The sequence below is a fragment of the Paramormyrops kingsleyae genome, chromosome 7, assembly GCF_048594095.1.
Source record: "Paramormyrops kingsleyae isolate MSU_618 chromosome 7, PKINGS_0.4, whole genome shotgun sequence".
Classification (NCBI taxonomy): domain Eukaryota; kingdom Metazoa; phylum Chordata; class Actinopteri; order Osteoglossiformes; family Mormyridae; genus Paramormyrops; species Paramormyrops kingsleyae.
In genome coordinates, this window is record NC_132803.1 from 36,378,775 (window position 1) to 36,405,506 (window position 26,732).

General features: G+C 41.0%; 2 protein-coding genes across 11 annotated transcripts in view; both read left to right on the forward strand.

Moving 5' to 3' along the window:
- apc (APC regulator of WNT signaling pathway) overlaps positions 1-23,017 on the forward strand; it is a 45,948-nt gene extending 22,931 nt beyond the window's left edge. For 5 of the 7 annotated variants that reach the window (XM_023796095.2, XM_023796078.2, XM_023796104.2 and 2 more), the window contains exons 3-16: positions 1,143-1,227; positions 2,481-2,682; positions 7,030-7,138; positions 7,411-7,524; positions 7,777-7,860; positions 8,304-8,411; positions 8,976-9,074; positions 10,030-10,408; positions 10,523-10,618; positions 10,831-10,970; positions 13,062-13,139; positions 14,953-15,069; positions 15,285-15,499; positions 15,795-23,017. In XM_023796095.2, the coding sequence (XP_023651863.2) occupies positions 1,143-1,227; positions 2,481-2,682; positions 7,030-7,138; positions 7,411-7,524; positions 7,777-7,860; positions 8,304-8,411; positions 8,976-9,074; positions 10,030-10,408; positions 10,523-10,618; positions 10,831-10,970; positions 13,062-13,139; positions 14,953-15,069; positions 15,285-15,499; positions 15,795-22,098 (8,130 nt within the window). In that variant the 3' untranslated portion in view covers positions 22,099-23,017. Of the gene's footprint in view, positions 1-1,142; positions 1,228-2,480; positions 2,683-7,029; positions 7,139-7,410; positions 7,525-7,776; positions 7,861-8,303; positions 8,412-8,975; positions 9,075-9,832; positions 9,938-10,029; positions 10,409-10,522; positions 10,619-10,830; positions 10,971-13,061; positions 13,140-14,952; positions 15,070-15,284; positions 15,500-15,794 lie in introns of those variants that run through there. The other 2 variants (XM_072714887.1, XM_072714886.1) reach the window with 2 other exon arrangements.
- Positions 23,018-24,806: 1,789 nt separating this feature from the next.
- c3ar1 (C3a anaphylatoxin chemotactic receptor) overlaps positions 24,807-26,732 on the forward strand; it is a 4,247-nt gene continuing 2,321 nt past the window's right edge. The window contains exons 1-2 of one of the 4 annotated variants that reach the window (XM_072714890.1): positions 25,040-25,131; positions 25,241-25,616. In XM_072714890.1, the coding sequence (XP_072570991.1) occupies positions 25,354-25,616 (263 nt within the window). In that variant the 5' untranslated portion in view covers positions 25,040-25,131; positions 25,241-25,353. The other 3 variants (XM_023797040.2, XM_072714889.1, XM_072714891.1) reach the window with 3 other exon arrangements.

A 26,732-nucleotide genomic window follows, 5' to 3' on the forward strand; every position in this document is an offset into this window, starting at 1 on the left:
GTTCACTGTAGATATTTGAGATCAGTATCAGCATCAATCCATACCTAGTCAGACTGATCAGGTGTTGGCCATATGTGATTGATCCACGTCCGATACTTATTTAGTTTTCGGAAGTCTGTAAAAAGGTCCAATTTCTTGTTAAATCAATTTGTACAATCACACAACAGCTCTTTCCCATTTTGGATACATTTTTTTTGCGGCATCCAAGCTTAACTGTAACGCTGCCACTCAGTCTCTTTGCCACTCAGTGTTTGTGAGCGCAGTGACTTCCGCCTGCTGTGACATTGTGTGCATACCCTTGCCGTACGAGGAGCGCAAGAACATCAGATAAGAGGGTGATGATAGCAAATGTGATTTGCATGCTTGCAAAACAAACTAACAATCGCCTGCAATTTGGAAGCGTTTTACGCTTGAAACAACTATAACATAGTGATTTGCAATCGTTGTAAAAACAAAGTTTCGAGGTGGAAGTAACATTCAGTGGAAAATCACACTAAACAAAGTGCACGCAATTATGCCAGACAACGCGAGTAATATAAAAAACAGCAAAAGATGATTTGGGAGTGGCTAGCTTGGGTTGCTTTGTGCACTTGCTACAGCTTTTGATACACACTTCATTGAGATAGCAGCCCCTCATAAGTGATGTTGCCACTGGGAGAAAAATTGTGGGCCATTTTAAGCATTCACAACTTGCGTATCCTTGCTTGGAAGATACTCAAATTCAACTTCAAATGCCTCAAAAACACAAGATATCCAAATGAAGTAGAACATTACGTTATGTATGTTTTTAGTAGCCTAATTAACAAAGCTTTTTTGGCATACATTTTTTTCCATTTGTATTTACTAGTTCTAAGCTCTGGTATTGGGTTGATTGTCGTCGGCCCATACCCTCCTGTTCAGGGATCGTGATCATATAGGTACTGAAAAAGTGGGATCGGTGCACCTCTCGTTCACTGTATCTAGGTGCTTTTGTGCTTCCTGTAACCTGCCCCGTGTCCTTTGGGAAAGCGAAGGGAGCCTCTGGATTCCTGGTAAAATAATGATGCTCCTCCATGCATGTATTTGTGCCATGAGGAGGCTGAGGCCAGCCAGCCATCCTCAGTGCTCACATTAACACTTTGTGTGTCTCTTTTCTCTTCTAGGAGGTACTGAAACAGCTGCAGGGAAGCATTGAGGAGGAATCCATGGACTCTTCGGGACAGATTGACTTGCTGGAGAGGCTCAAAGGTATAGTCACCCTTCGCTTGTTTCGGCAGCAGTTCGAAGGAGGCTTAGGGTTAGGCTTTGTGTTAGTGTTAGGCTTAGGCATCTGCACCTGTCACCTACGTTTGCACCTGTTTTTGCTAACTAAAAGAGATCTGAAGAGGATTTTCGCTTTTCTGAAGCGAACGAGAAAAGCAGGAACATGGATATTTAATCTGGGACAAAAAATGTGGACTGGTGAAATGTATAGCTGTGGGCTGCCTGGTGAGTATTTAGGCTGTAAACAGAAACATGAAGCGTAATTGCTAAATTACATCACTGTCAGGTGTTTTATTTCTGTTATCTCACATGCCTGACCATCTTTAAGCTCTTCATATAAATCGGGGTGAGTGAGAGAGATGCTTCACCAGGTTAGACGTGCTACACCCTTGCAGCAGCGTTTGTATACGTTGGCTGTGCAGGTTCACCATCATTGCTTAGGCATCAGCAGTTTCCATCTTCCATCTGAATAGCTTCTCCACACAAGAGACGCATGATGAGCTTGACTGTGTTTCTCCCCATAGTGCAGATTTGGCACCTCATAAAGGTCCTGGTTTTTGATCTGTGCAATAGAAATGTACGGTATATTTTCATCAAATAACCAAAATTTGAAAAACAATAGAACTGTACCTCTGGGGTTGGTCATTTTCCCAAGATATCATATCATATGGTCTTTCTGACACTGAATCATAATCCATGATCTGATTTGCGATCTTTCTTCCCAAGTTTGAAATGTACTGTGGAGAATATCCAGACACAAACAGGCCTAAGGACTTATCTATAAGCACCATTTAATGCACAATATTGCATTAAATGCACCTCTTTCAAAATGATTATTAAGTCCTGAGTTAAACTTTATTTTAAATATTAAACAAAGTTCTGTCGGATGCCTCCCTTTTAAGATGATTTAATAGGCTTGTCATTTTACCCTTTATAGTGCTGGAAAAGTTTACAGATAACTTAGCTTTTTGAAATATCTCACTGGGCATAGCTGAATCACTGCCACACTACTGATGTCGAGTCCTTTTATTGGTACCAGCTCCTCATCCGCCATGCCAGTAGGTCACATTGAACTGTTTTTCAAATGCATCACACATGATATAATTTGTCAGGTCATCACATTTTCTGGTGAAAATAATTTTTTTCTCTAATTCTTACATAATGCGTTGTTACATGGAGTGTTTTTAGCCTTTTGGGCTGGTACTGAAGCTCTTAATATGATGTGTCTGTATTTGCAGAGATCAGCTTGGACCCGAGCACCTTCCCCAGCGTCAAGCTGAGACCTAAAGCTTCAGCGCGTCTCTACGACACATGCGAGGGCGCCGTGTCTGTGAGATCCGGGGACAGCAGCCCCGTCTCTGCTGGCTCCTTCCCCAGGCGGGGTGTGCTGAATGGAGGGCTGGAGGGTGCGGGGTACCTGGAGGAGCTGGAGAAGGAGAGGTGAGGGCACCACCTCTTGCAGGTGGCTTCTGAGCCGTCTCTCTCGTACAGATTCCTTTAGGTCCTTCAGCATTTTAATGTCAGCCCAGATAATGGTAGATTTGTACCTGCATGCCATTATTTTAACTAGAGATGCACCGATGTGATATTCGGATCAGTATCGGCGTCGATCCAGACCTATTACATGGATTGGGTATCGGGCATACATGACTGATCCACGTCCTATACTTTTGGCAGTGTCTAAAAACATAGCTCCTTTTTCGTGTTAAATCTGTTTGGACAATCAATCGCATGACAGCTCTTTCCTATTTTAGTTGTTTTTCGCAACATTCATCTGAACGCTAAAACTGTTACTCAGTGGACGTGAGCACAGTGAATTCTGCATGATGACGTCATGTGCATACCCTTTGCAAGGGTACCCTTTGCTTACATTTTTTTTCTGAAATTTAAATGCTTATTACACTCATTAAACTGCAAAAGGAAACACAACAAAACATGATTCTGCCAAACATGTGATTGGTCCAGGATGGGCATATCAACTTCTGAAAACAAAAAGGAAATGCTCGACTGGCCTTTAAATAGAGTAACCAGAACGGCCATACCAAAAGTGCCATTGGGGTACTTTTTTGGTACTTTGGTTCTTTGGGGTGGGACTTGAAACTGTTTCTCTGTTGATTGGATATGCAAATAGCCTGTCCCTGAAATGCAATACAACTACGGTTTTGAAAACAGTTGCAAACTCAGAAATAACAATGAACAAGGTAAATAATAAAAAAATATTAATAATTATAATGGATGCGTGGACAAATGAAGGGGACCCTAGCTTTAACTGCGATCTGGTCGGAAGAACCAGAGATCAGGAAAGTTTAAAAAGAAATATACTAAGTGAGCACGATATTGGAAAATTTCCACATATTGCAATGTGATTTTATTATAAGTATTGGTGTATTTATAAAATGAAAATAAATTTCTCACAAACCCATCTAGGAGTGATTTAAACTGCGAGGATGAAAATGATTATGATCGTCTTAGAACGCATGCAGTGCTCATGCAAGTTTTTTTCCCAATGGCAGATTAAAAGTGTTTTAGCAAAACCTAAACTCCCTGCGCTATAATGTCTGTATACAATTTAAAGTAAGAAAAAGCCTGATCTTAATCTAGCTGACTAGCGATGTAAGAATTGCATGTGCATAACATGTGATGTTGGTATTAATATTGCTCATTGTCCTGCCCTATAATATATCACAGCCATTTTTAGAATTCAGTGCAAGATGCCGCGCCTTGCGTTGTACAGGGCTGTGGAGTCGGAGTCGGAGTCGGAGACAATTTTGGGTACCTGGAGTCGGAGTCGGCAAAAAGTTAACCGACTCCGACTCCTACTAAATTTAAATGGGAATTAAAAAAGTAAGTTGAAATGTCCCAATTCACAAACAGTCATAATGAACTACTTCTCTGCTGTAAGAATAAAGCCCAATGCATGCAGTGCATAATGTTACCACAAAACGAACATGTCAAGTAACCATGAAGCATGCTTTTCATTGACTGTATGCGTCACTATATGGGATGTAATGCACAGGTAAGGTGCGGCACCGCTTTCCATTGTGTCGTGTTCCACTGTTACAGGGAACTGTGAACCTAGCCTAAAGCCCCCCATACATTTACAGATGCACTGCCGATTTTTCGGCCGTTCAACGAGTCATCACGCGTCAAACGCCTGAAAAATCACCTGGTGTGTTCTCAGCTCCGTCGGCTCCCCTTCACTATGCGCTACCCTTGAAACCTTGTTTTCATTGTGTTTGTCTTTAATCTGGCATTATAGTAGAGTGTTGGCTTCCTAGTCAGTAGTTCTGTGGTGAAATGACATGTATGTTGCCTTCCTTTCCTTCAATGGATGTAGAAATTACATTAGCATAGTATATACATACAGAGGAGTCGGAGTCGGGGAGTCGGAGTCGGAAGATTTAGAAACTGAGGAGTCGGAGTCGGAGCATTTATCTACCGACTCCACAGCCCTGGCGTTGTAATGTCATTCAGTGCCGGTACCAGTTTTTACGACACTGGAAAACACTTTGAAGAACCGTTTTTTGGTATTTTCTTGTACCAAAAGTACACTCCCCGTTGCGGTAGAAAAGCACCCTTTAAAGAGAGTACAGAATTATGGGACACTTCAGACTCTCTGGGGAAACGTAGAAATGCTTGTTTTGATCCAGCTGATGTAATACAATGCAGAAGAATCGTTGTAATTTAGAAATGACATAGAGTTGTGAATCGAAATCACGTTTTTTGCTATTAATTGTGCAGGCTGAACCAGTATGCAGGCTACTTTTGTATGTTCTTTATGAACTGAACTACGGCTGCAACGATTCATCAAGTAACTCGAATAACTCGATTACAAAAAATCCCCGATGCAAATTCTTTGCTTCGGTGCTTCGTGTAATCTGCACGACTATGTACTGCTTAGTGATCACCGTGTTTCATTCAGAGGATTACTACTGTCGCACAGTGTGCTTATGCTGCATTACGTGTAGCAGGTTTGATTTGATGGTGCAATGGAGGAAGACAGGGAAAATAACGAGGAAAGTCAGAGAAAAAGACTAAAAATGTCTAAAGTTTGGGACCACTTCAAACAAATGAAAAGCGAAAATACTGTAGTGTGTCCATTGTAAAACCGAATTAGCTTACCACAATAGCACAACTTCAATGATTCAACATCTCAACAGAAAGCACCCAGTCTATACATCCAGTCGACAAAGTGGAACCAATACAAAGTAAGCCCAAGCGTTTCACTCACATTTGCGGCTAAAAATAGACCTGCGATAGAAACATATTTATGGGCATATGTGTGAATAAAAAAAGTATAACAAGATTAAGTCCAACCAGCCCCTATTTTTCCTCAACAAAAACACTGATAACACAACAGCAGTGAAAATGATGCTGTCATAGTTTGTTTAACATGGAGTTGGAGCCTGTCTATACACTAACAGCAAAGAGACGGTTCCGTTACAGAGATGATGAACTCAGGTGGAGTGAAGGAAAACAACAGCAGTGCTTGTAATCGCACTAACTGCCACACCTTTACTGGTAAAGAGCTGGCGAGAGTCCTTAATCAAACCAGCTGTTCAACAAGTTGAAAGGTGAAGAAAAGCAATGTTTTCAGCTGCTCCCATTCACTGCCGTTTGTCTTCCACAGCAGCAAGGCTACAGTAAAGCTATACAAGTTAAAATAGAAGCTGTTTGTATGCAGATAAACTGTTAGCTTAGTTTGACACAATATTTAAATTTGGCAACTTGCAGCAGGCGGCCACAGCCGTCACACTTTGTCACAGTGATACCTGCAGGAAGCAGGGGTGAGTCTAAAGGGGAGCATGGGGTGTTCTCAACTAGATCTATTTCGAGGCTTTATTGATATTATTTTGCAGATTTGGATTAATTGGGCTTACACACACACTCATTCTCTAACACACTTAAACACACTCACTCACATTCACTTACACACGCATGAACATGCACACACCATTCCTACCTCATCCAAGAGATACAATCCTGTCAGATTTTTTTTTGCCTCCTATAAATGTACAAGAATACATAGAGTAAAGGCCATTTTAATTTATGTCTTAGTTTGAGATATATGTATACCTTTAAAAACACCCACAAAACAAAAATGTACATAAATGCACTAAAAGGGTTTAGTTATTTTGTCAGTTGTTCAATCATTAAAATGTTCCTAAAAAGGAAACCCATGAGTTGTTTATTTTAAGAGACCTGTCTATTTTTTCTTTTTTGAATAGTTACTATTTCTCTTTAATAAGACAAAAGTATTTCATATCTGATTACTCAATTAATCAATGGAATAATCAATAGAATACTCGATTACTAAAATAATCAATGGCTGCAGCCCTAAACTGAACACTTGCTGTTACCCAAAGCACAAATATAACTGATAAAATCTCAGACTCTTAACTGAAATATCCCATTATTGATAATATGGCGTAAACTGCATGGAAAAATGTTCTGTACTCCTGCTCTTTGGATTTTTTCTCCTTCTGAGTGACTGATCATTACGGACAGCTGAAATTATGACCTCCATGAATCATCACACAAAGACTGGAACACTGCAGTCAAAGATCAGTCATCTGTGTGCAAACTGCATTATTCACAGGGCTGGCACTCTGAATAGGCACGCGTAAAATACGAGCAGGTTATAGGCAAACAAAAACCACCAGCCAGTAATCGAATAAAGCTCATCTCAGCATATTATTCTGGGAAGCAGCAGTGGAAAGTGGAAGTGCTGTCCATCGGTGCTTCTCTTGTGTTGGTTTCGAATTGGGGTTATTTTTATCTGCTTAGGTCCTTACTGATGAGCGAGCTAGAGAAAGAGGAAGCGGAGAAGGATTGGTACTACACACAGCTGCAGAACCTCACCAAGAGGATCGACAGCCTGCCCCTCATGGAGAATGTGAGCAGACGCACCACATGATGGTCTATATGAAATCTATATGAACATTTTAGTTAAGAAATGCACTGGTCATGCCCATATTATCGGGCAAGGAGAACACAACAAGTAGCAGCAAGGTTGAGGAGGTCAGCTGTTGGGAGGCGTCTGGCCCGGACGGGTAGCCAGGTACATGCTAGGAGTAATGCTGTGAAGGACAGAAAGCTTTAGAGTCTCTACTCGGTCAGAGGTCATCGTTCTTAGCGGACATGTGTCCACCCTCTGCCCGTATGCAGTTTTCTCTGCAGACGGACATGACTCGCCGGCAGCTTGAGTACGACGCCCGAAAGATACGGGCCGCCATGGAGGAACAGCTGGGTACCTGTCAGGACATGGAGAAGCGGGCACAGGTCTGCTTTTACCGTCGTATCCATCTGCGGTCCCTGCAATAGAATCCGTCATGTTGTATTTATTACCTGGTGCCAATGGCCATTGGTGGATGTGAAATGAAGTAGTTCCTCTTATTTTTCTTGGACACAATGTTCACTATTAAGTAATTTCTGACTTTAGTTGCCAGTTATTAAATGACTAATGTCCTATTTAAAAGGTTCTGTGTTTCATTTTCCAACATCCTCATCTGTTTATTGGAATTTGCATTACAGAGCAGAATCACACGGATTCAGCAGATAGAGAAGGACATACTTCGTATTCGACAGCATCTCCATGCTCAGCCCACAGACTCTGAGGTACGCGCCCCCTAAAGTGGATCCACCTCAGTTGGGTTGAGGTTCTGCCCTCGGAAGATGACAGTAGGCTCTGGAGCTTCTTATATAATACTGAAGCCCACGCTTTAGGCTCCATGTTCCTAATTCTGAGTTTCCCCAGTCATACTGCTATTTCCAAAACAGAAGATGTACTTAACCCTGTATTATTCTTTGGTATTTATATTCCCACATCTATGATGATGATAAGCATTAAATTACCTGGTATAGGGATATTGAACATGATAAAGTTCAACAATCAAGCCCATCTGTGCATTTTTGGCTCCTGTTTTTGGTGATGCCTTGTAATCTCTGAAGTTTTAAAGCCTTCAGGATTACAATGAAATTGTTAGAGGTGCTGTGCAGGAGGCCAACTGCCCCCCCTTATATACTGATGAGTTGTCTACTTTATTATTGTACCCCTCTAGGTAATGATGCCGAACAATGATAAACCAGCCCCCCTTGACTGTGACAGACCTGGCCAGGGAGCACAGGCATCTGCGGAGCCTACCTTGGCCCCGCCGGGGTGCAGCCAGGTAGAAGAATGATCCCCCGCCCCCTTGGTCGATCATGGCCTTCATTCTAACACAACTCTCCTCCCCCAATGAGTTTTTCCTGTCATTGGCACCTAACCCCTTTCCTGCCCCCAGATTAGTCGTGGTTAGGAAGCATCGCACAGAACGGCTGCCTCTGTTCTGCTGTTGTAGGGATGACGCAGTTCCTTTCTTTAAGGCTAAGCATTTTCACCTGTAAATTTCTTCTTTGTTACACATGAGGATTTGTCATATTTATGAACATGTCGTCTCAGGAGAAGCTTGAAGCATTGACACAAATGATTTGTCTCCAGTTTCACATCAGAATTTCTGTTGAATGTGGAATACACATGTGGAATACACATGTGGAATACATTTTACTTGAGACAATGCATTTTTAATCAGTATGCCTCATGAATGCTTTTGCACATACTTAAATATGAAATGCTACATGTAATTGTATTATAACATTTTTGGGTGTTAAACGAGATCAGTATTCCAGAGCTGTACTAAATTAGCCAGTTTCTACATTACAAAGTGCACTGTGCATTTGCTTTCCTTTTTAAGGCTTCAGATGGCCGCTTGGACTACGAGGCAGCCAGTGACATGAGCTGTGCTGGTAGTTACTCTGTCCCACGCAGACTGACCAGTCACCTGGGTACCAAGGTAACCAAGGATTACAGACCCCATATCGCCACATCACATTTTCACAAATTTTACACATTACTGTCTTTATTTGGAGTTTCCTTAAAGCTGCTCTCTTTAAATGTGATATTTTGCAAAGTTTAAAAATGGGCTGTTGGAAAAACAGAAAAAATAAATATTGCACAGAAACAAAATATTGTTTTTATCTAGGGCTGCACAAAATTGGAAATTGCTGCAGTATTTATAAAAAAAAAAGTTGAAAATTTACCCAGAATAAGCTATAGCCAAATAGAACTTTCTACCAGTAGTGTCTGTCATGTAAGTTGGTGATGCCATGAATTATGCTGACACAGTGCATTCTCTCAGTACTTTTGCTCAATATCATTACTGTGGAATCCAGAATATTTCTGTACAGTGGAAGACAAATGGCTTTTGGTGACCAGGTCTTATTTGCTTTTCTTCTCCACACTCATTCTCACAAATACTGCACTGTGCATGAGTCCAACAGCAAAGACGAGAATCATTATTACTGTCTTGCATGCAGAGCTCATGCAAAAACAGCAGTAGTAAACTTTACACTTAAAAAAAACATTTGGTATATAATATTGAAAAGGAGCTATCATAAACATAGCAGGTTTTGTTTCCTATAACGGAATAAAAATATTATAGCAAAATTTATTCACGGACATCCCTGTGAATAAAATTGTTTTCTGCAGTTGTATAAGTAGTTCATGCAGCTGCATGACCACCAGACAGTCTACATTTTTGCTCCTTCTTAGCACAACTGAACCAAACAATCAAGCAATGAAGAATGCCGAAACCCCTGGGAGGGAGCAGAAATGTGGACTGTCTGGGGTCCCCGCGGACTGGATTGAGAAACACTGGTATAGAGTGTGTGATCCCTGTGTGTACTCTTTGCCTCCATTCTCACCCAGCAGAACTGGGTCACATAAACCTGTCCCTTGTCTGTCTGTAGGTGGAGATGGTCTACTCCCTTTTATCCATGTTAGGCACTCACGACAAGGATGACATGTCTCGCACCTTGCTGGCCATGTCCAGTTCTCAGGACAGTTGCATCGCCATGCGCCAGTCGGGCTGCCTGCCACTGCTCATCCAATTGCTCCACGGCAACGACAAGGACTCTGTACTACTGGGAAACTCACGAGGCAGCAAGGAGGCGCGTGCCCGGGCCAGCGCCGCCCTGCACAACATCATCCACTCGCAGCCGGATGACAAGCGCGGCCGCAGGGAGATCCGCGTACTGCACCTCCTGGAGCAGATCCGGGCCTACTGCGAGACATGCTGGGAATGGCAGCAGGTCCACGAGCGCGGTGTTGACCAGGACCAAAACCCCAGTGGGTCCTCTTGATGTTTGGATGCCACTAGTCAGCCAGTGTGTTTGTTTTTGGGTCTTTGTCTGACACTTGAGTCTGCAAGCCCTGCTAATTTTGCTTTCCTCCTGACACCAGTGCCCTCGCCAGTGGAGCATCAAATCTGCCCTGCCGTTTGTGTTCTCATGAAGCTCTCCTTCGACGAGGAGCACAGGCATGCCATGAACGAGCTCGGTGAGCATTCATGATTCATTAAGTGCATGCAAGGCAAACGATGTAACAGTAAAACACAGCTCTTCAGTAAACACCTTTGTGTTCTTTGGATATTATATAATTATCCAGTTATTTAATGTGTGGACAAATACATCTTACATCATTTAAAAATTAGATATTCAGACTTGCTGAAAAGAGATGGTGAGAACTTCTTCACTCTGGTTGCTTTCTAGGTGCCCTCCAGGCGATTGGGGAATTACTGCAGGTGGACTGTGAGATATATGGGCTGACAAGTGACCACTACAGTGTGACTCTGAGAAGATACGCAGGAATGGCCCTCACGAACCTTACGTTTGGAGATGTGGCCAATAAGGTGCATCTTCCAAAAGTTTTCTACAAGTATTTCTCATTTAATCCTTAACAGAGCATGTGAGCGGAGTAGAGCGGTGAGAATTTCCGCTCCTCGCTCACGAGGCTGTTGGCTCCGCCCGCTCCTCCGCTCTAATTCGCACTAAGCCGCTCCGCTCAACACCGCTCCTCGCTCCACTAAAATGTCCTCCCGCTCCAGTCAAATCGCTCCACGCTCGCTCCAATTTAAAAGAGGAACAAATAATCTGCATGCCTAACAAATGTCACCTTAAACCGAAGCCTTATGTCATAAAGAAATATGAGCAACGGCAACATTGCCAGTCAGAACAGAAAATAGGCTATTTATTTTTAAGCAATATTTATTACCAATATTTACTTGATAGGCTTTTATACTTTAATTTACTTTATAGACTTGATATGCTACAACCATATAAAACTTGCACGCGTTTTGCTCTGGCTTCCGCTTGTTCGCGTAGCACACAAGTTTCTGAGAAAAGTGAATCTTTACTCACTGAAACAGTTTCACCACATTGTTGTTCTTGCTGTACATTCTTGTCATCTAAACGTTTGATAAGAATAGTACACTTGTATGATTTATCAGTTTTCTTTGTGAAATACTTTGCGAATTCCATCTCGGCCAATTTGTGTAACAGTCTTGATAATTGTACAGATGAATTCTGGGTAGATTTGGGCACGCCTCAGAATTGTAGTGTGAGCCGTATCGGAGCGAAATTGGAGCGAGACAAAGCGACCGCTCCAGCCTTAATTAGAAAACCCGCTCCGCGCTCTGACCAAATTCCGCCCGCTCCGCTCCTCGCTCACGCTCCGCTCACATGCTCTGATCCTTAACCACCCACATGGGCCTGTCTCTGTATAGGGTGTCTTTGAGACCTCATAACTTCCCAATTACAAGTATTTCAGCCTTTCAAATAATGATTTAATGCCGCAGATATGCTGTTATGCTATATGTTCTTAAATACCAGAATATACACCTGAATATTAATTTAGTTAAATATTATTAAAAATTTATTTATTAGGATGCTAATTGTTATCAGAATGCATGATCAAAAATGTCATAAAAACCAGTTTTTGAAATCTGATATTCTCTCCTTGTATAACGCAGTTTCAAAGTTTGAATTGGACTTTACTGGCTTTGCCTTACGGCACACTCTTGAACTAGACTAATCACGTGATGGTTGGTCTTTTGTCCAGAGGAAGAACAGCTCTTTCAGTGCAGTCACACACACCTACTCATACTGTTCAAACATCTTATGTTATTCCGATAGGTATCAGCTCACATTATCCCAAACAGACTTCTCCAGCTTCATGCACGTTGTTCAGCAGATATAATTTGGCTATCACTGTACCAACATATGTTCTGTCCTGGACCTGGACCAAAAAAATTATTTCATCGCGGTGCGTGAACTTCACTTGGATACTGCGCTCTGCAACATCCACGATAGTTTTATCGACAGTGTGTGCTTGATGTACAGCTATGGCAGTCTGGCAATTGTGTGTGTGTGTGTGTATACACGTGTGTGTGCGGATATGTGCATTTGTCAGTACACCTATGATTTGGTCACAGTGGATTAGATTGCCATTTGTTACAATGTAACATTGTGACGCATTACAAATCTGCATGAAAAATTTTGTAATGAAATGCACATTTGTTTTATTATGCAAAAAATATACAACGAAAGGTATGACATTTTTAGCTAAAGTGAGCATTTGATGAAAATATGATTAACTTACAGTTGGCAAAGATAGCAATTGTTCAAGGGATATTGCATTCAAAAACTATGTTAATATTCTTGGATATTGGATATTTCATCATGACAAGGTGGAAATGTTAAGCTTGACTGCAGCCAACTATAGACACTATGAGGAAAATTAGGAAAAATCAATAAATACCTTCCACTCACACAATTGAGTGGATTGTAATTCCACGAACACTCAAAATATTTTAATATTACAATGAAAAATTTAACATATCAAATGAATTATTAAATACCAAATTTATCACTAAAGAAATGTGTAGTTTTATATATTTTTGTTATTTAATCAGGCACCCTATACTAATTTTTTTCTCTTACAGGCAACCCTATGCTCCATGAAAGGCTGCATGAGGGCAATGGTGGCCCAGTTGAAATCTGACAGTGAAGATTTACAGCAGGTGCAGTAGCTGCGTACTGTAGATTAGGGCTGCACGATTTGGGGAAAATATCGAATCGTGATTTTTTTTGACAAATTGCGATTACAATTTGATTTGCCATTAAATTTTTTTTATGTCAAGCTTCAGTTCAATATTCAGTGTGTAGTAATTTTAAAACATATGACGTAACATGAGATACCACCATCAATATTAACTGGTCTATATTCTAATGCAAGGATGAGAATTTAAAGATGTGATGTGTCAAGTTAAAGTAATAATGAAAACAATTGCAGCATAAAGAAAAATAGCGATCTTGTAGGTAACGCTTATTACGATCCTAATAACACTAGAACCGCCTTTTCCCACGCCAATGAACAAGCAAGAACTACTTCGGTGTATGCAGCCCTTTTGTTTGCGCTATTGTGTTGTTAGCTGCTGTTATTAACACTAATAACACTCAAAAAACCGTAATATTCATAACAGAGTGGCTGTTCTGTCCTGAAACCGTAAAGCTGGATTTTTTTTTTAACGTAGTATGCATTTTATAAAATGTTGAATAAATATAAGTTGTTTATTGGTGATTTCATGTTGGTCAAAGTTTCCGCTTTTTAACAACTGTATACAGTTATTTTCTATACAAATCAATTCAGGTGAAACAAAAAATGTACATGTTCATGGTTGCAAACTCAGACTCTCACGCAAGAAATCTTACGGCAAATCTATATTCCATTCTGAACTTAAAATTAGCTGCATCAAAAACGTTACGGCAGTTTGCAAACCCTACAGACTATTTACAATGTAATAAAACTTACATACATGTAAATATGTGTGCAGAACAGAAAACAGAAAATCTCACTCCATGCAGCTGACCAAAGTTGCCAACCCTGCATTTTATTTTAAATGAGAAGAAAAATGCAGTTTTCGAATGAAGCAGCTTATCATTCCTTTGCTTTACTTGGATAAAATACAAAACGAATGATTAAACATTATATGCGCCTCTTTTTGTATGTTTTCTAAATAAGACCGCGTGCCCATACCCAACTGTAATAGCGATTAAAGCAATCTATTCTTTTAGTATTTATGTTATTTTATTATTGTATTATTATTTATTATTAAATTTAATAAGCACAAAAACATATGACATATACATGACTGTATTGTGGGTTTTACGGCTTTTTTGGAGGTCACCGATTCCGCTGCTGTGAGAATTACTGACTGTCTCTTTGTTTTGATGGGTTAGTGGTATACTAATGCCTATCAACAAAAACCAAAGGTATGATACGCTGAAGTATATTGCAGCTGGTGTTTAAAAGGAGCTCGCCGGTTCTATTGATGATAGGACCTTTCTGAAACAATCTCGGACCATGAAATAGGAAGGCAATTCACTTATAGCTCATTAGCGGAATCAGTATTTTTCTGCACCGCGAATGTAACATTTTCCTTGGGTTTCACGTGTTTGCTGTTTATGGGCCTATACGCCGCCTTCGGCCACTTCTGATTGGTGAGCATGAGTGGCATGTGAGAACCATGGTGCTTATGATTGCTGAGAATGACTGTCACACAGGGAGCATGGCATGAATTTGTAAAACTATTCTCACAGCAGTTTTAAAACCTGGGTCCGATGTGTTGTATAATGTATATCCTAAATCGTGATTTTTGCGACTTGCTAATCGCGTTGTTTCAAATCGCGATTTCGGTTTGAAATCGATAAATCGTGCAGCCTTACTGTAGATACATGGCCTGTAGCCCCTCGGCAAATGCACACTCTGCCCAAGAGTTTACAGTGAATGCGTTTGAAGTGGACACCTCCAAACCCTTCACTTTATTTACTTAGGTGATCGCCAGTGTTCTGAGGAATTTGTCCTGGCGCGCTGACGTCAACAGTAAGAAGACACTCCGTGAGGTTGGCAGTGTGAAGGCTCTCATGGAATGTGCGCTGGATGTTAAGAAGGTGAATCTCAAAAAATCAAATATCTTTGTGAATGTGTGCATCCTTAATATGGTTACACCCAGGTTTAATTTAGTCTTGTTTGCTCTTTAAAGTTTAATTAAAATTTGGTTTTGTAGAGCTTGTAGAATTGATCGATTGGTTTTGATGTTTCTGTGTAGGAATGTCCTCTTAAAAAGGATGGAAAATTGAATAATCTTCTTCCTTTTCTCCTCAAGGAATCAACACTAAAGAGTGTTCTAAGTGCCCTTTGGAACTTGTCAGCACATTGCACTGAAAACAAAGCTGATATATGTGCTGTGGAGGGTGCTCTGGCCTTTTTAGTCAGCACACTAACATACCGAAGTCAAACCAACACCCTTGCAATTATTGAAAGTGGAGGAGGCATCTTGCGAAATGTGTCGAGTCTAATCGCTACAAATGAAGATCACAGGCATGTAGATTTATAAATGACACATTTTAATGTACAACCATAAGTGTAAGAAAGGTCACTGCCCAAGATATGTTATTGTTTACAATTAAATCAGTCAAAATGTTCTACTTGACAGTAAAATTTAATTGGACCATGTTTTAGTTATTTTTTCCAAGTTTAATCCACTCCACTGCTCTACACAATAAATGAATAAATAGTTTAGCGTTTTGTGTATTAGTGATAAACTGTGGGTTACTTTGAATTCCTTTCCTGCAAAAATCATAGTATATTTTAATTTTCTTCCCTGTATTTGTAGGCAAATTTTGAGAGAAAACAACTGTCTCCAGACTCTACTTCAGCATCTAAAGTCTCACAGCTTAACAATAGTCAGTAATGCATGTGGAACACTCTGGAACCTTTCTGCTCGAAATGCAAAGGACCAAGAAGGTCTGTGGGACATGGGAGCTGTCAGCATGTTGAAAAATCTCATTCACTCTAAGCACAAAATGATAGCTATGGGCAGTGCAGCGGCTTTGCGAAATCTCATGGCTAATAGACCAGCTAAATACAAGGATGCCAACATCATGTCTCCAGGATCCAACTTGCCATCCCTCCAGGCCAGAAAACAGAAAGCTTTAATTGAAGAACTGGATGCGCAGCACCTTTCAGAGACTTTCGATAATATCGATAACTTGAGTCCGAAAGCTCCTCAAAAGAACAAACCGAGACACAAGCAGAATGTTTACAGTGAGTTTGTTGTGGACTCTGCCCATCATAATGATAACTGTCGGTCGGAGAGTTTAAGTCCCAGCAGTATACGTCCTCATGGTCCTTATGTAAACACCCCAGCACTGCCTAATTCATCTAGAGAAAACAGAGATAGTTCAGACACTTCCAAAGGTGAGAAGGATCGGAGCCTTGATCGGGAACTGAAAGGAGCTGTACTTGGTGGATTTCACCCTTCAGATGAACCCTCCAAGAGAAAAGGAATGCAGACATCAACAGCCACACAAATTGCCAAGGTAATGGAAGAGGTGGAAAGCATGCATATAAGCCAAGGAGACAGGAGTGCTGGCAATACACCGGACCCTCAGTGTGCGCCGGATGAAATAAGTGCCATAAGGCATACACCTACCATGCTTGGTCATTTAAATGCATTCAACTTTGCCAAAGCTGAGCACTCAAGTCGTCCTTGCCCCATGCTAAAAATTGAGTATAGGGCATCCAATGACAGCTTGAACAGTGTTAGCAGTACTGATGGCTATGGCAGAAGGGGTCAGATGAAACCTTCCATTGAGTCTTATTCTGAAGATGAAGGGAAAAGCGGCATCTACGGGACATATCCTGCTGACCTTGCCCATAAGATTCACAGTGCCAATCATATGGAGGATGATAATGGGGACCTGGATACTACTATTAATTACAGCCTAAAATACTCAGATGAACAATTGAATTCTGGCCGACAGAGTCCAAGCCAGAATGAAAGGTGGGCAAGAGTTAAACATCATGGGGATGATGTGAAACGGGTAGATCAGAAACCAGTGCAGTCTCAAAGCCCAAGTTATCCAGTGTACACAGAGGCAAATGTCACCAGTGAGGAAACGCACGCAACGTATCCGTCGAGATTTGTGGCACCAGAGTGTTCTGCTGGATTCCGGTCAAGGAGTTCCAATTCTTCTGAACAAAGTAGTTCTAGCCTTGGAATGACTAAAAAGATCAGCCAGACTATGTGCCCTGTTGATGATTATGGTGACGACAAGCCAACCAACTTCAGTGAGCGGTACTCAGAAGAACAACAACAGGAGGAAGATCAGCCAACTAATTACAGCATGAAATATAATGAGGAGCATCATGTGGAACAACCAATTGATTACAGCTTAAAATATTCAGAAAACTGTTCCCAAAAAAACGTTTTTAGCCATCCAAAATCATCATCTCACAGTTTAACAAAGGACCATTTAAGCCCGGGAAACATGACCGCATCCATAAAGAATTCAAGCAGACAAAAGCAGCTTCTCCCACCTCAAACAAGGTCTGGGCCGAGTCAAGTTATCCAAAAGAATTCAACATGCAAGTCTCCTGCAATTAATCAAGAGACTCTGCAGACATACTGTGTTGAGGACACGCCAATCTGTTTTTCACGAGGCAGTTCTTTGTCATCTTTGTCATCCGAAGAAGATGAAATGGAAGGTCGTAAGCGACCCATGGCTGCTGTAACTAACTATCCTAATCTAGCTATTTCAGAAAAAGTGTCTTCCAGTATTTTAGTTGCAGAACAACATACTGCTGAAACCCAAAGCACTTCACAGTATAACCGAATGAAACCTCAGAGAAATCAAGGTGCTGGTGTTTCCATGTCCGATGGCTCAAGACATAAAGCAGTTGAGTTTTCATCTGGAGCTAAATCTCCATCCAAAAGTGGTGCTCAAACTCCTAAAAGTCCCCCAGAACATTATGTGCAAGAGACACCTCTTATGTTCAGCAGGTGTACTTCAGTGAGCTCCCTCGATAGCTTTGAGAGTCATTCTATAGCTAGCTCTGTGCAGAGTGAACCATGCAGTGGCATGGTTAGTGGAATTATCAGCCCAAGTGATCTTCCTGATAGTCCTGGGCAAACAATGCCTCCAAGTCGTTGTAAAACTCCACCTCCATCACATCCACCCCAAGGAAAACACAAAATGAAAGTACCTCTAATGGAAAAGAGGGATTTGGCTCCAAGGCATGCGGCTGTGAATTCTGCTGTCCAGAAAGTTCAAGTACTTCCAGACAATGACACACTGCTGCATTTTGCCACAGAAAGTACTCCAGATGGATTCTCTTGTGCCTCAAGTCTGAGTGCCCTTAGCCTTGATGAACCTTTCATTCAGAAAGATGTTGAGCTTCAGATTATGCCCCCAGTTCATGAAGATGACCATGGAAATGATGGTGAGCCTGAAAAAGATGACACTATACAAACAATGGACTCAGATGTGGCCAAATTACAAAAGGAACCAGAAAAAGATTTATTAGATTATTCTGATGATGATGATATTGAGATATTGGAAGCTTGCATAAATTCCGCAATGCCAACTAAGTCTTCGCGAAAACCAAAAAAGCAGTCTCCTACAAGCACTTCAAGAATACCTCCACCAGTAGCTCGTAAACCAAGCCAGCTTCCTGTTTATAAATTGCTTCCTCCACATAACCGGGGACAGCAACAGAAACATGTGAGCTTTACCCATGGAGAAGATATGCCTAGAATATACTGTGTTGAGGGAACCCCCATAAATTTTTCAACTGCAACATCTCTTAGTGATCTCACTATTGATTCCCCTCCTAATGAGCTAGCAAATACTGAGACACCTGTGCCTCCCATGGAATCTGCTTCTTTTCATAGGGAAGGCACTGGTTCAGAGGGGAAAAGTGCAGAGGCGGCTGGGCAGAGTCTGTCTACATCTGTATCTGTGGACGATGAGAAAAATGAAGGGGATGATATTCTAGCTGAATGTATCAGTTCTGCAATGCCAAAAAGTAAATCCCATAAGCCTTTTAGAATGAATAAAATTGATCAAGGGCATCCGTCAACATCTCCTGGATCTCTAGTCCAACAGGAAATGGAAAAGAATAAACCCACATCCCCGGTAAAGCCAATGCCACAAAGCAGTGAATATAGAGCAAGGATGATAAAACGCCCAGGAACAACAAGTGGTGTTGCCCTGGGAGCCTCAAGCACAGAAAAAAATGAAACCAAAAAACAGGACCTTAAAGTAACCTCAACTGAGAAGCCTCCGCATGCTGATGAGCGAGTACGCACCGGTTTTTCTTTTGATTCACCACATCAGTATACCCCAATAGAGGGGACCCCATTTTGCTTCTCGCGCAATGATTCTTTAAGCTCATTAGATTTTGAGGAGGATGATCTTGATTTCTCAAAGGAGAAAGCTGAGCTCAAGAAAGAAAAAGAGCAGAAAAAGCAACCTACTAAAGCTGCTAATGATGATACTGTTATACAAGCCACAAACAGAAAGCAGACTTTTCAGGTGGCTCCATCAAAATCTCTACAAAAGCAAGAAAGATTTCCACACACATCAAAAGAAATTACAGGACCAGTCTCAGATGAGAAGCAGAATTTTTCTATTGAAGACACTCCAGTATGTTTTTCTAGAAATTCCTCTCTGAGTTCCTTGAGTGACATTGATCAAGAAAACAACAACAACAGGGAGTCTCATGAAAAAGAAAATACAACTGTGGTAGAAACCTCTAGGCCTCCAGGCTCTGGGTATGCTCCAAAAGCCTTCCATGTTGAAGATACTCCAGTATGTTTTTCCAGAAATAGTTCACTTAGCTCTCTTAGCATTGATTCAGAAGATGATCTTTTGCAGGAATGTATTAGTTCTGCTATGCCAAAAAAGAAGAAACAACCCCTTCGAAATAAGTCAGATGAACATGGGGAGAGTGATAAAACTGTGGATGGCATTTTAGCTGAAGAGCCAAATCTAACATTAGACAGTCACAGTCCTGTCTCTGAGCAAGCTCTTTCACCTGATTCAGAGTCATTCGATTGGAAAGCTATTCAAGAAGGTGCAAATTCTATAGTTAGCAGTCTGCACCAAGCAGCTGCTAGTCTATCACGACAAGGTTCTTCCGACTCTGATTCAATCCTTTCTCTCAAGTCTGGTATCTCAATTGGGTCTCCCTTCCATATATCAATGGATCTTGAGGAAAAAAACACAACCACAACCAAAGGTCCCAGAATACTAAAGCCAGGAGAAAAGAGCTTACTGGAAACTAAAAAGAAGGAAGAACAACAAACTAAAAGCATTAAGGGGGGTAAGAAAGTTTACAAAAGCCTCATAACTGGGAAAGCACGAACAAGTCTTGATTGTGCATCCACTCAACAGAGGCAAAATGCCAGTCCTATGATTTCCCGTGGAAGAACAATGATTCATATTCCAGGGGTGAGGAGCAGCTCACCCAGCTCCAGTCCAGTTACAAAAAAGACACCACCTAAGGGAGCTACCTCAAAAGCATCTTCACAAGGTCAAAATTCTAGCAGCTCCTTGCGAAATGTGAAAACACCTACAAAGTCAGATTCTAGTCCTGTTACAAGGCAAACTAATTGCCAAGGAGGCCCAAGTAAGACCCCCACTCAGTCTGCTTCAAGAGACTCGATTCCTTCTAGACCTTCTCAGCAACCATTATCAAGATCTATGCAATTACCAGGTCGTACTTCTGTGTCACCTGGAAGAAATGGTATTAGTCCATCTAACAAGTTATCACAGTTACCCAGTACAATGTCCCCAAGCACATCTTCAACCAAGTCGCCTGGTTCTTCTAGAATTTCATATCCCTCCCCAGGAAGACACTTAGGTCAGCAATGTTCTGCAAAACAGAGTGGTTTGCCTCGGAGTGCTAGTGTTATTCCAAGAAGTGAGTCTGCTTCGAAAGGTCTGAATCAGTCTGGAGCAGCAGGCCCTTCAAAAAGAGCGGAACTTTCCAGGATGTCATCCACAAAGTCGAGTGGCAGTGAGTCGGATAGATCAGAAAAACCTGTGCTAGTTCGGCAGTCAACATTTATTAAGGAAGCCCCCAGCCCTACTCTAAAGAGAAAATTAGAAGAGTCTGCCTCTTTTGAATCTTTATCTCCATCTTCGAGCCAATCCCAATCTCACACACCAGTATCAAGTCCTTCTTTACCAGATATGTCTCTAACTTTGCCCTATCAAGGTAGTTGCTGGCAGAAGTCTCCACACGGAAACTCGTCTGAAAATGGTGATGGGAGATGTCTTAGAAGACATGACATTGCACGTTCCCATTCTGAGAGCCCCTCAAGACTCCCTATTAACAGATCTGGAACATGGAAGCGTGAACACAGCAAACATTCCTCCTCCCTTCCAAGAGTGAGCACATGGAAAAGAACAGGGAGCTCCTCATCCATCCTATCTGCGTCGTCAGAATCAAGTGAAAAGACAAGGAGTGAAGATGAAAAGCAAACTCTGAGCCCCCCTTATAAGACTTTACAAAATAGTGATGGTAATTTGGCCTTAAAAGGAACATTGAGGAAAATTAAGGAATGTAAGGTGGATAGTGGGCCTAAAGATAAATCTCTGGATGAAGATTCAAATTCAGAGGGGCATCAGATGGTTGCAGCAGTTTCGAAAAGTGAGGATGTATGGGTAAGAATTGAGGATTGCCCCATCAATAACCCCAGATCGGGGAAATCTCCGACTGGAAACGTAACACATACTAATTGTGTGCCTGGCAGCCTACTTGCCATAGATCCCGATGGGAATGACACACAGTCCAAACAGTTCACCAGCAGTGAAACCACACCTGCCCATACTGTGAGTCTCGAAAGGCCAGGCAGTCAGAGCGCAATGGCAGAGGCTCACGAGACTTCAACTGCCGAACGTACTCCTTTCGGCTCTTCAAATTCCAGCAAGCACAGCTCTCCGAGCGGCACTGTGGCAGCGAGGGTGACCCCTTTCAATTATAATCCTAGTCCTAGAAAGAGCAGTGCTGATGGCGCCACACATCGGCCATCGCAGATCCCAGGGCCGGTGAACAGTGGCTCTAAGAAGAGAGACTCCAAAGGCGAGAATGCTGAGCCCAGCGGGTCATATATTGTCACATCTGTTTAAGACTGTGACTTGATCACATTATTGTCTCCAGAAAGAGCTGGTTCTACTTTGTCCGTTTCAAAGAAAGAAATCAGATATGTTTGTAAATTAATCATGTATGCTGTTAAACCTGCTTTAACCACAAATGAGAGGATGAAAATTTGTAAATAGTTATTTTCCGTTGGTCACTGCAGGCTAACCCATATTTAAGGCACAGAGCCTGGTGGAAATGTGACACTTTATTGGGGGATATTTCGTTTGACACGTATCAGAGTATTGTAATTTGTACTGTACAGTTTTTGATTTTGCATTTAATTTAAATCCCTTATGTTTTGCCTGTCTGAATCCTGAAACATTATGGATGAGGTATCACTTTCTGGACTCGGGAACTAATCTGATTTTGAAAATTAGTAATTTATCCACAAACAGCTATAGCTATCAATTTTAAAATAGCCCTTTTCTATATTGCATGAATTTAACTTTTATTTTCTTTCCTCAACAACCAATTTGTCTGTGTATAGGTAGCTGTAGTGTAACCATTTACACTATCTGTGTTCTCTGAAAGTATGGAATTGCACCCTTAAGATTTTACCAGAAAGTAGAACACTTGCTATGCTGTTAACTTGTATATGCTGTAATTCAAGGTAAAAAATTAAATCTTAATGAGGATTTAGTCTCAGGACTAGATGAACATTTCAAGAATAAATTATTGCAGTAGGTTTTGGTGTTGGTCTGATTTTTAAAAGCCGTTTCCGCCTTTGTCACTGTTTTGTTACAGCACATTACCCCAGAAAATGCATTGTGATTTGCCAAAAAGAATACCTTATGTGAGTAAAATTGTTCACTTTTTTATTTTATGGAATACCGTGGATGGTTTGTTATTTAAGAAGTAGTGCAAATTGTAAAGCCACATAATAAACACTAAGATTTTTGTTGCAAAGCTGGCTGGTGTGAATTGTCGACTGGAATGAGCCCACTTTGTTTAAGAAAGCAATCAAACATTTTTAGGGGAATAATTGGAATTATAGTCATTCGTAGTTGCAACATATACAAATTAACTTCTGTGTTTCATATTTGACCTGTGATTCATGTATCGTGTTAATGTGTTTTTGCAAGGCATCATACTGTTAAATTAACAGTAGTTGACTGTTGACTTATATCCATTCTTATTTTTTGTATCAATATTCTGAAATAACAATAGAATTGATATTCAAAGGCAGAATTGAAACAGCATAAAATCAAAGGCATAGATTTGGGTATGGAGAGTGGGACGTGTCCCTACCAATCCTAAGGGATTATTGTGTATGTGTAGGGGACAAGGAGTTCAGGGCTGATTTGGTGCCTACCGAAACCAAACCTATTCCCTTGCGTAAAATGCTCAAAATAACTGACCTTGCATATTATATTTGCCTCCCAATTGTTTAGAATATTGTGCAGCTCAATAGGTTAGGATTATGGACTTTACTCTCCCATCCAAGATATTCATCATCTCACTGCTGGGCCATTGAGAGAAGTCCTTAACCCCAGCTACTGTAAGGGGTTCTGGATGCTGGCTGACCCTGCTCTCTGACCCAAGGGTTTTATTTACATGTCGCTTTGAAGGGGGGTGGAGATATCTGCTAAATATACATGCACTAGCTGTTCATTTAATGCAGATAAAGTCCCAGATAACACGGTAGTTTCACATTTTCACAAGTTTCATTGGCATGTTTGGAGGAACACTGTGATATTCTTATCACAGTTGCACAGGGATGGGTGTGTGAGCACAATGCAAGATAATTGCAATGACAAGAAGTAGTTGTTGCAGTGGCATAGTGAAGTATTCATAATGTGCACAAGTAGAATATTAACATGTATGAAACAATGCAAAACGAAATTAAGATATTTTTGTAATTTGTACAAGTAGAGGTACATTGGAATACTTTTCGCATATCCTATCTTGCTCTTCTTTTTTGGAGTACACACAAATACAGGTGAGAATGAAACCTGTGGTCTGAGCGGAGGGTCAGCCATTTATCTGGCGCCCCTGCATCACTTTTCAGGGGCCTTGCTCAAGGGCCCAATGGTGTCCTCACTGCTTGCCCTGGAATTCAGATGGGGTGGACAGATGCATGTCATTGGTTACTAAGCAATCTGCTAGTGCATTTCAGCTTGTGTACCATTTGAACCTTGGTTCAACTGTTCCTTTGATTGGTATACCATTCTGCTACCTCGGGACAGGCTGGCAGTGGAATCCAGATATCTGAGTACCTTTCATAGGCTTAGGATGGGTATCTGCTCTAAATGCGCATTCATTAACAGCTGTCAGGAGCACCCCACCTGACCTTGCAGTCGTGGCTGTTACCCTAATTCTGCCCTACAAAGGATAAACAATAAGTAGGGAATTTAGTGTACTTATTCAAAACCGAGTGGAACTACGACAATTTGTCACCAGATAATACGGAGACGCAATGCGTTTCTTTTTTTTCCCCTCACACCCTCTTCTCCTTGCTCTGTTCTTTTTTTAGTGTACTGTGTGCATTTCTGCTACTGTACTACTGCAAAATGGACAATGTGTAAGGATTGACGGGCCATTTATGAATTTTAGGTCCTTGCTGTCTTAAGATGCTAATTTGTTGGGCCCTTGAGCAAGGCCCTTGCCCTGCAATTTCTTCATCCTGGGTATGATGTTAATCTACATCCAGCCCTGTAAGGAGGTCCTCCAACTTACAGGGAAAAACTAGGGGGGATTGGCACTCCAGCCCATGGAAAAAAAACTCACACTGTTCCATTTGGACTAATGTGGTGCTGAGGTATTGCCTGCCACATGGCTGCACTCAGGTTCTCATCAACGCACTGTGGCAACGCACTGTAATCAGCACATGCTCCTTACCTCTCTCTCTCTTTCTTCAGCTGACCCCTTGTACAAATTGGTAGATACTGCTTCTAGCTTATGTTTTCAGTTTATTCTGCTTCCTGTGGGCTGCAAGACCAGACTGATGAGCGTTTCACTTCTCATTTTCACTTTGTAGCCAAACAGTCCCACAGTTCACTACAGAGAGAGAGCCTAACAAGGTATGGTGGAAAACATAAATCAATTTTCGACTTTAAAAGCAGTATGTGACTTCATTGTAATTAAGACTACTGAAAAAATCGATTTCTGGTTTGCTCTGAAACTGTCCAGAACAGGAATTTCCTGAGGTAGCCATGCTAACATCGAAATTTAATTGAGCCCTGTTTGAAAGCAGTTGTGGTGAGTCCTTAGTTTTCCTATCTCTTTGAGCTACAGAATGGTAAATGGACTGCATTTATATAGCGCTTTTCTACTCTTACGAGTACTCAAAGCGCTTTACAATTTATGCCTCACATTCACCCATCCACACACGCGGTGGTGGAGGCTGCCATGCAAGGTGCCAACCTGCACACCGAGAGCAATTTGGGGTTCAGTGTCTTGCTCAAGGACACTTTGATGGGGTCAGAAGAAACCAGGGCTCGAACCTGCAACCTTCCAGTTGCCGAACGATAGCACTACCTCCTGCGCCACCATCATCTTCTTCATAGTAAGATCTTATAGATAGTGTGCATGATATCCGATCACTCTATTGATCTTAATATATATATTAAAAAAAATTAGTTATGAGTTGTCCAAAAAGCTGGTGTGATCCTATCCCTGTATTACTAATATTATATTTGTATGCATGTGTGTAGATTTTTTACAGTGAGTATGTGTATATATTTATATAAACTTGACAAACAGAATGGTTCTGTTATATATATATATATATATATATATATTAGTGCTGTCAATCGATTAAAAAAAATTAACTAATTAATCGCACAATTTTTTGCAATTAATCGCGATTAATCACAATTAAAAGACTGAAACTTTTTGGATATGTAAATGTAAATACTTAATGTAAACTCAAGACAATGAAACTATTTAAATTCAAATATGATTGTTTATTGGAATTTTTGTTTAACTCTTTCACTGTCGCCGCCTAGTGGTTCGGACTCATACGTCCGAAATTTCAATAACAAAAAAAAATGACGTTCAATAAAAGAAACAAATGTATCAAATCAACCAAAAACGGCTTGTTACACTACAAAAAACCTTTCAGATAATATCTGTAGAAAGTTGCGCAATTTTTGTGCCATGGTTTTTTTGTAACAAGTAAAAATAAAATGACCATGGTAGCCATCTTTAAACGGGTCGAGTGTCAGGAAGTAAAATATAAGTGTTAATAAAATGAAAACTAAGCACTTCAAACTATTTCTTTCACGGCCAATACTTCATAAACCGTCACAGTATTAAGACAAAACACGCATTTTTCCATAAATATGACTGTAATGCTCTCAAATAGCTTGCTCACTCATCGCGGAAAAATGTCAGTCGGCATTCTGTACATTCGTGCAATGTTTTTTATCTTCGGAGTTTTAGAAGAAAACCAATGAATAAAATGACAAAGTTACCCTCGTTTGAAAGCTTGATCTCTTATGTACATAAATCAATCCCTGTAATCCTTCATTGTCAAGTATTTTTTCAGATATATGCTCTGCTTCCCTGCTAGCACATTATTTTTTACGCACTGAACCTTTGCCCATGGTTATGTTTCACCATAATAAACTTTTTACATGAACATCAAATTACAGTGTCATTTGCTTCATCCAATAGAGGT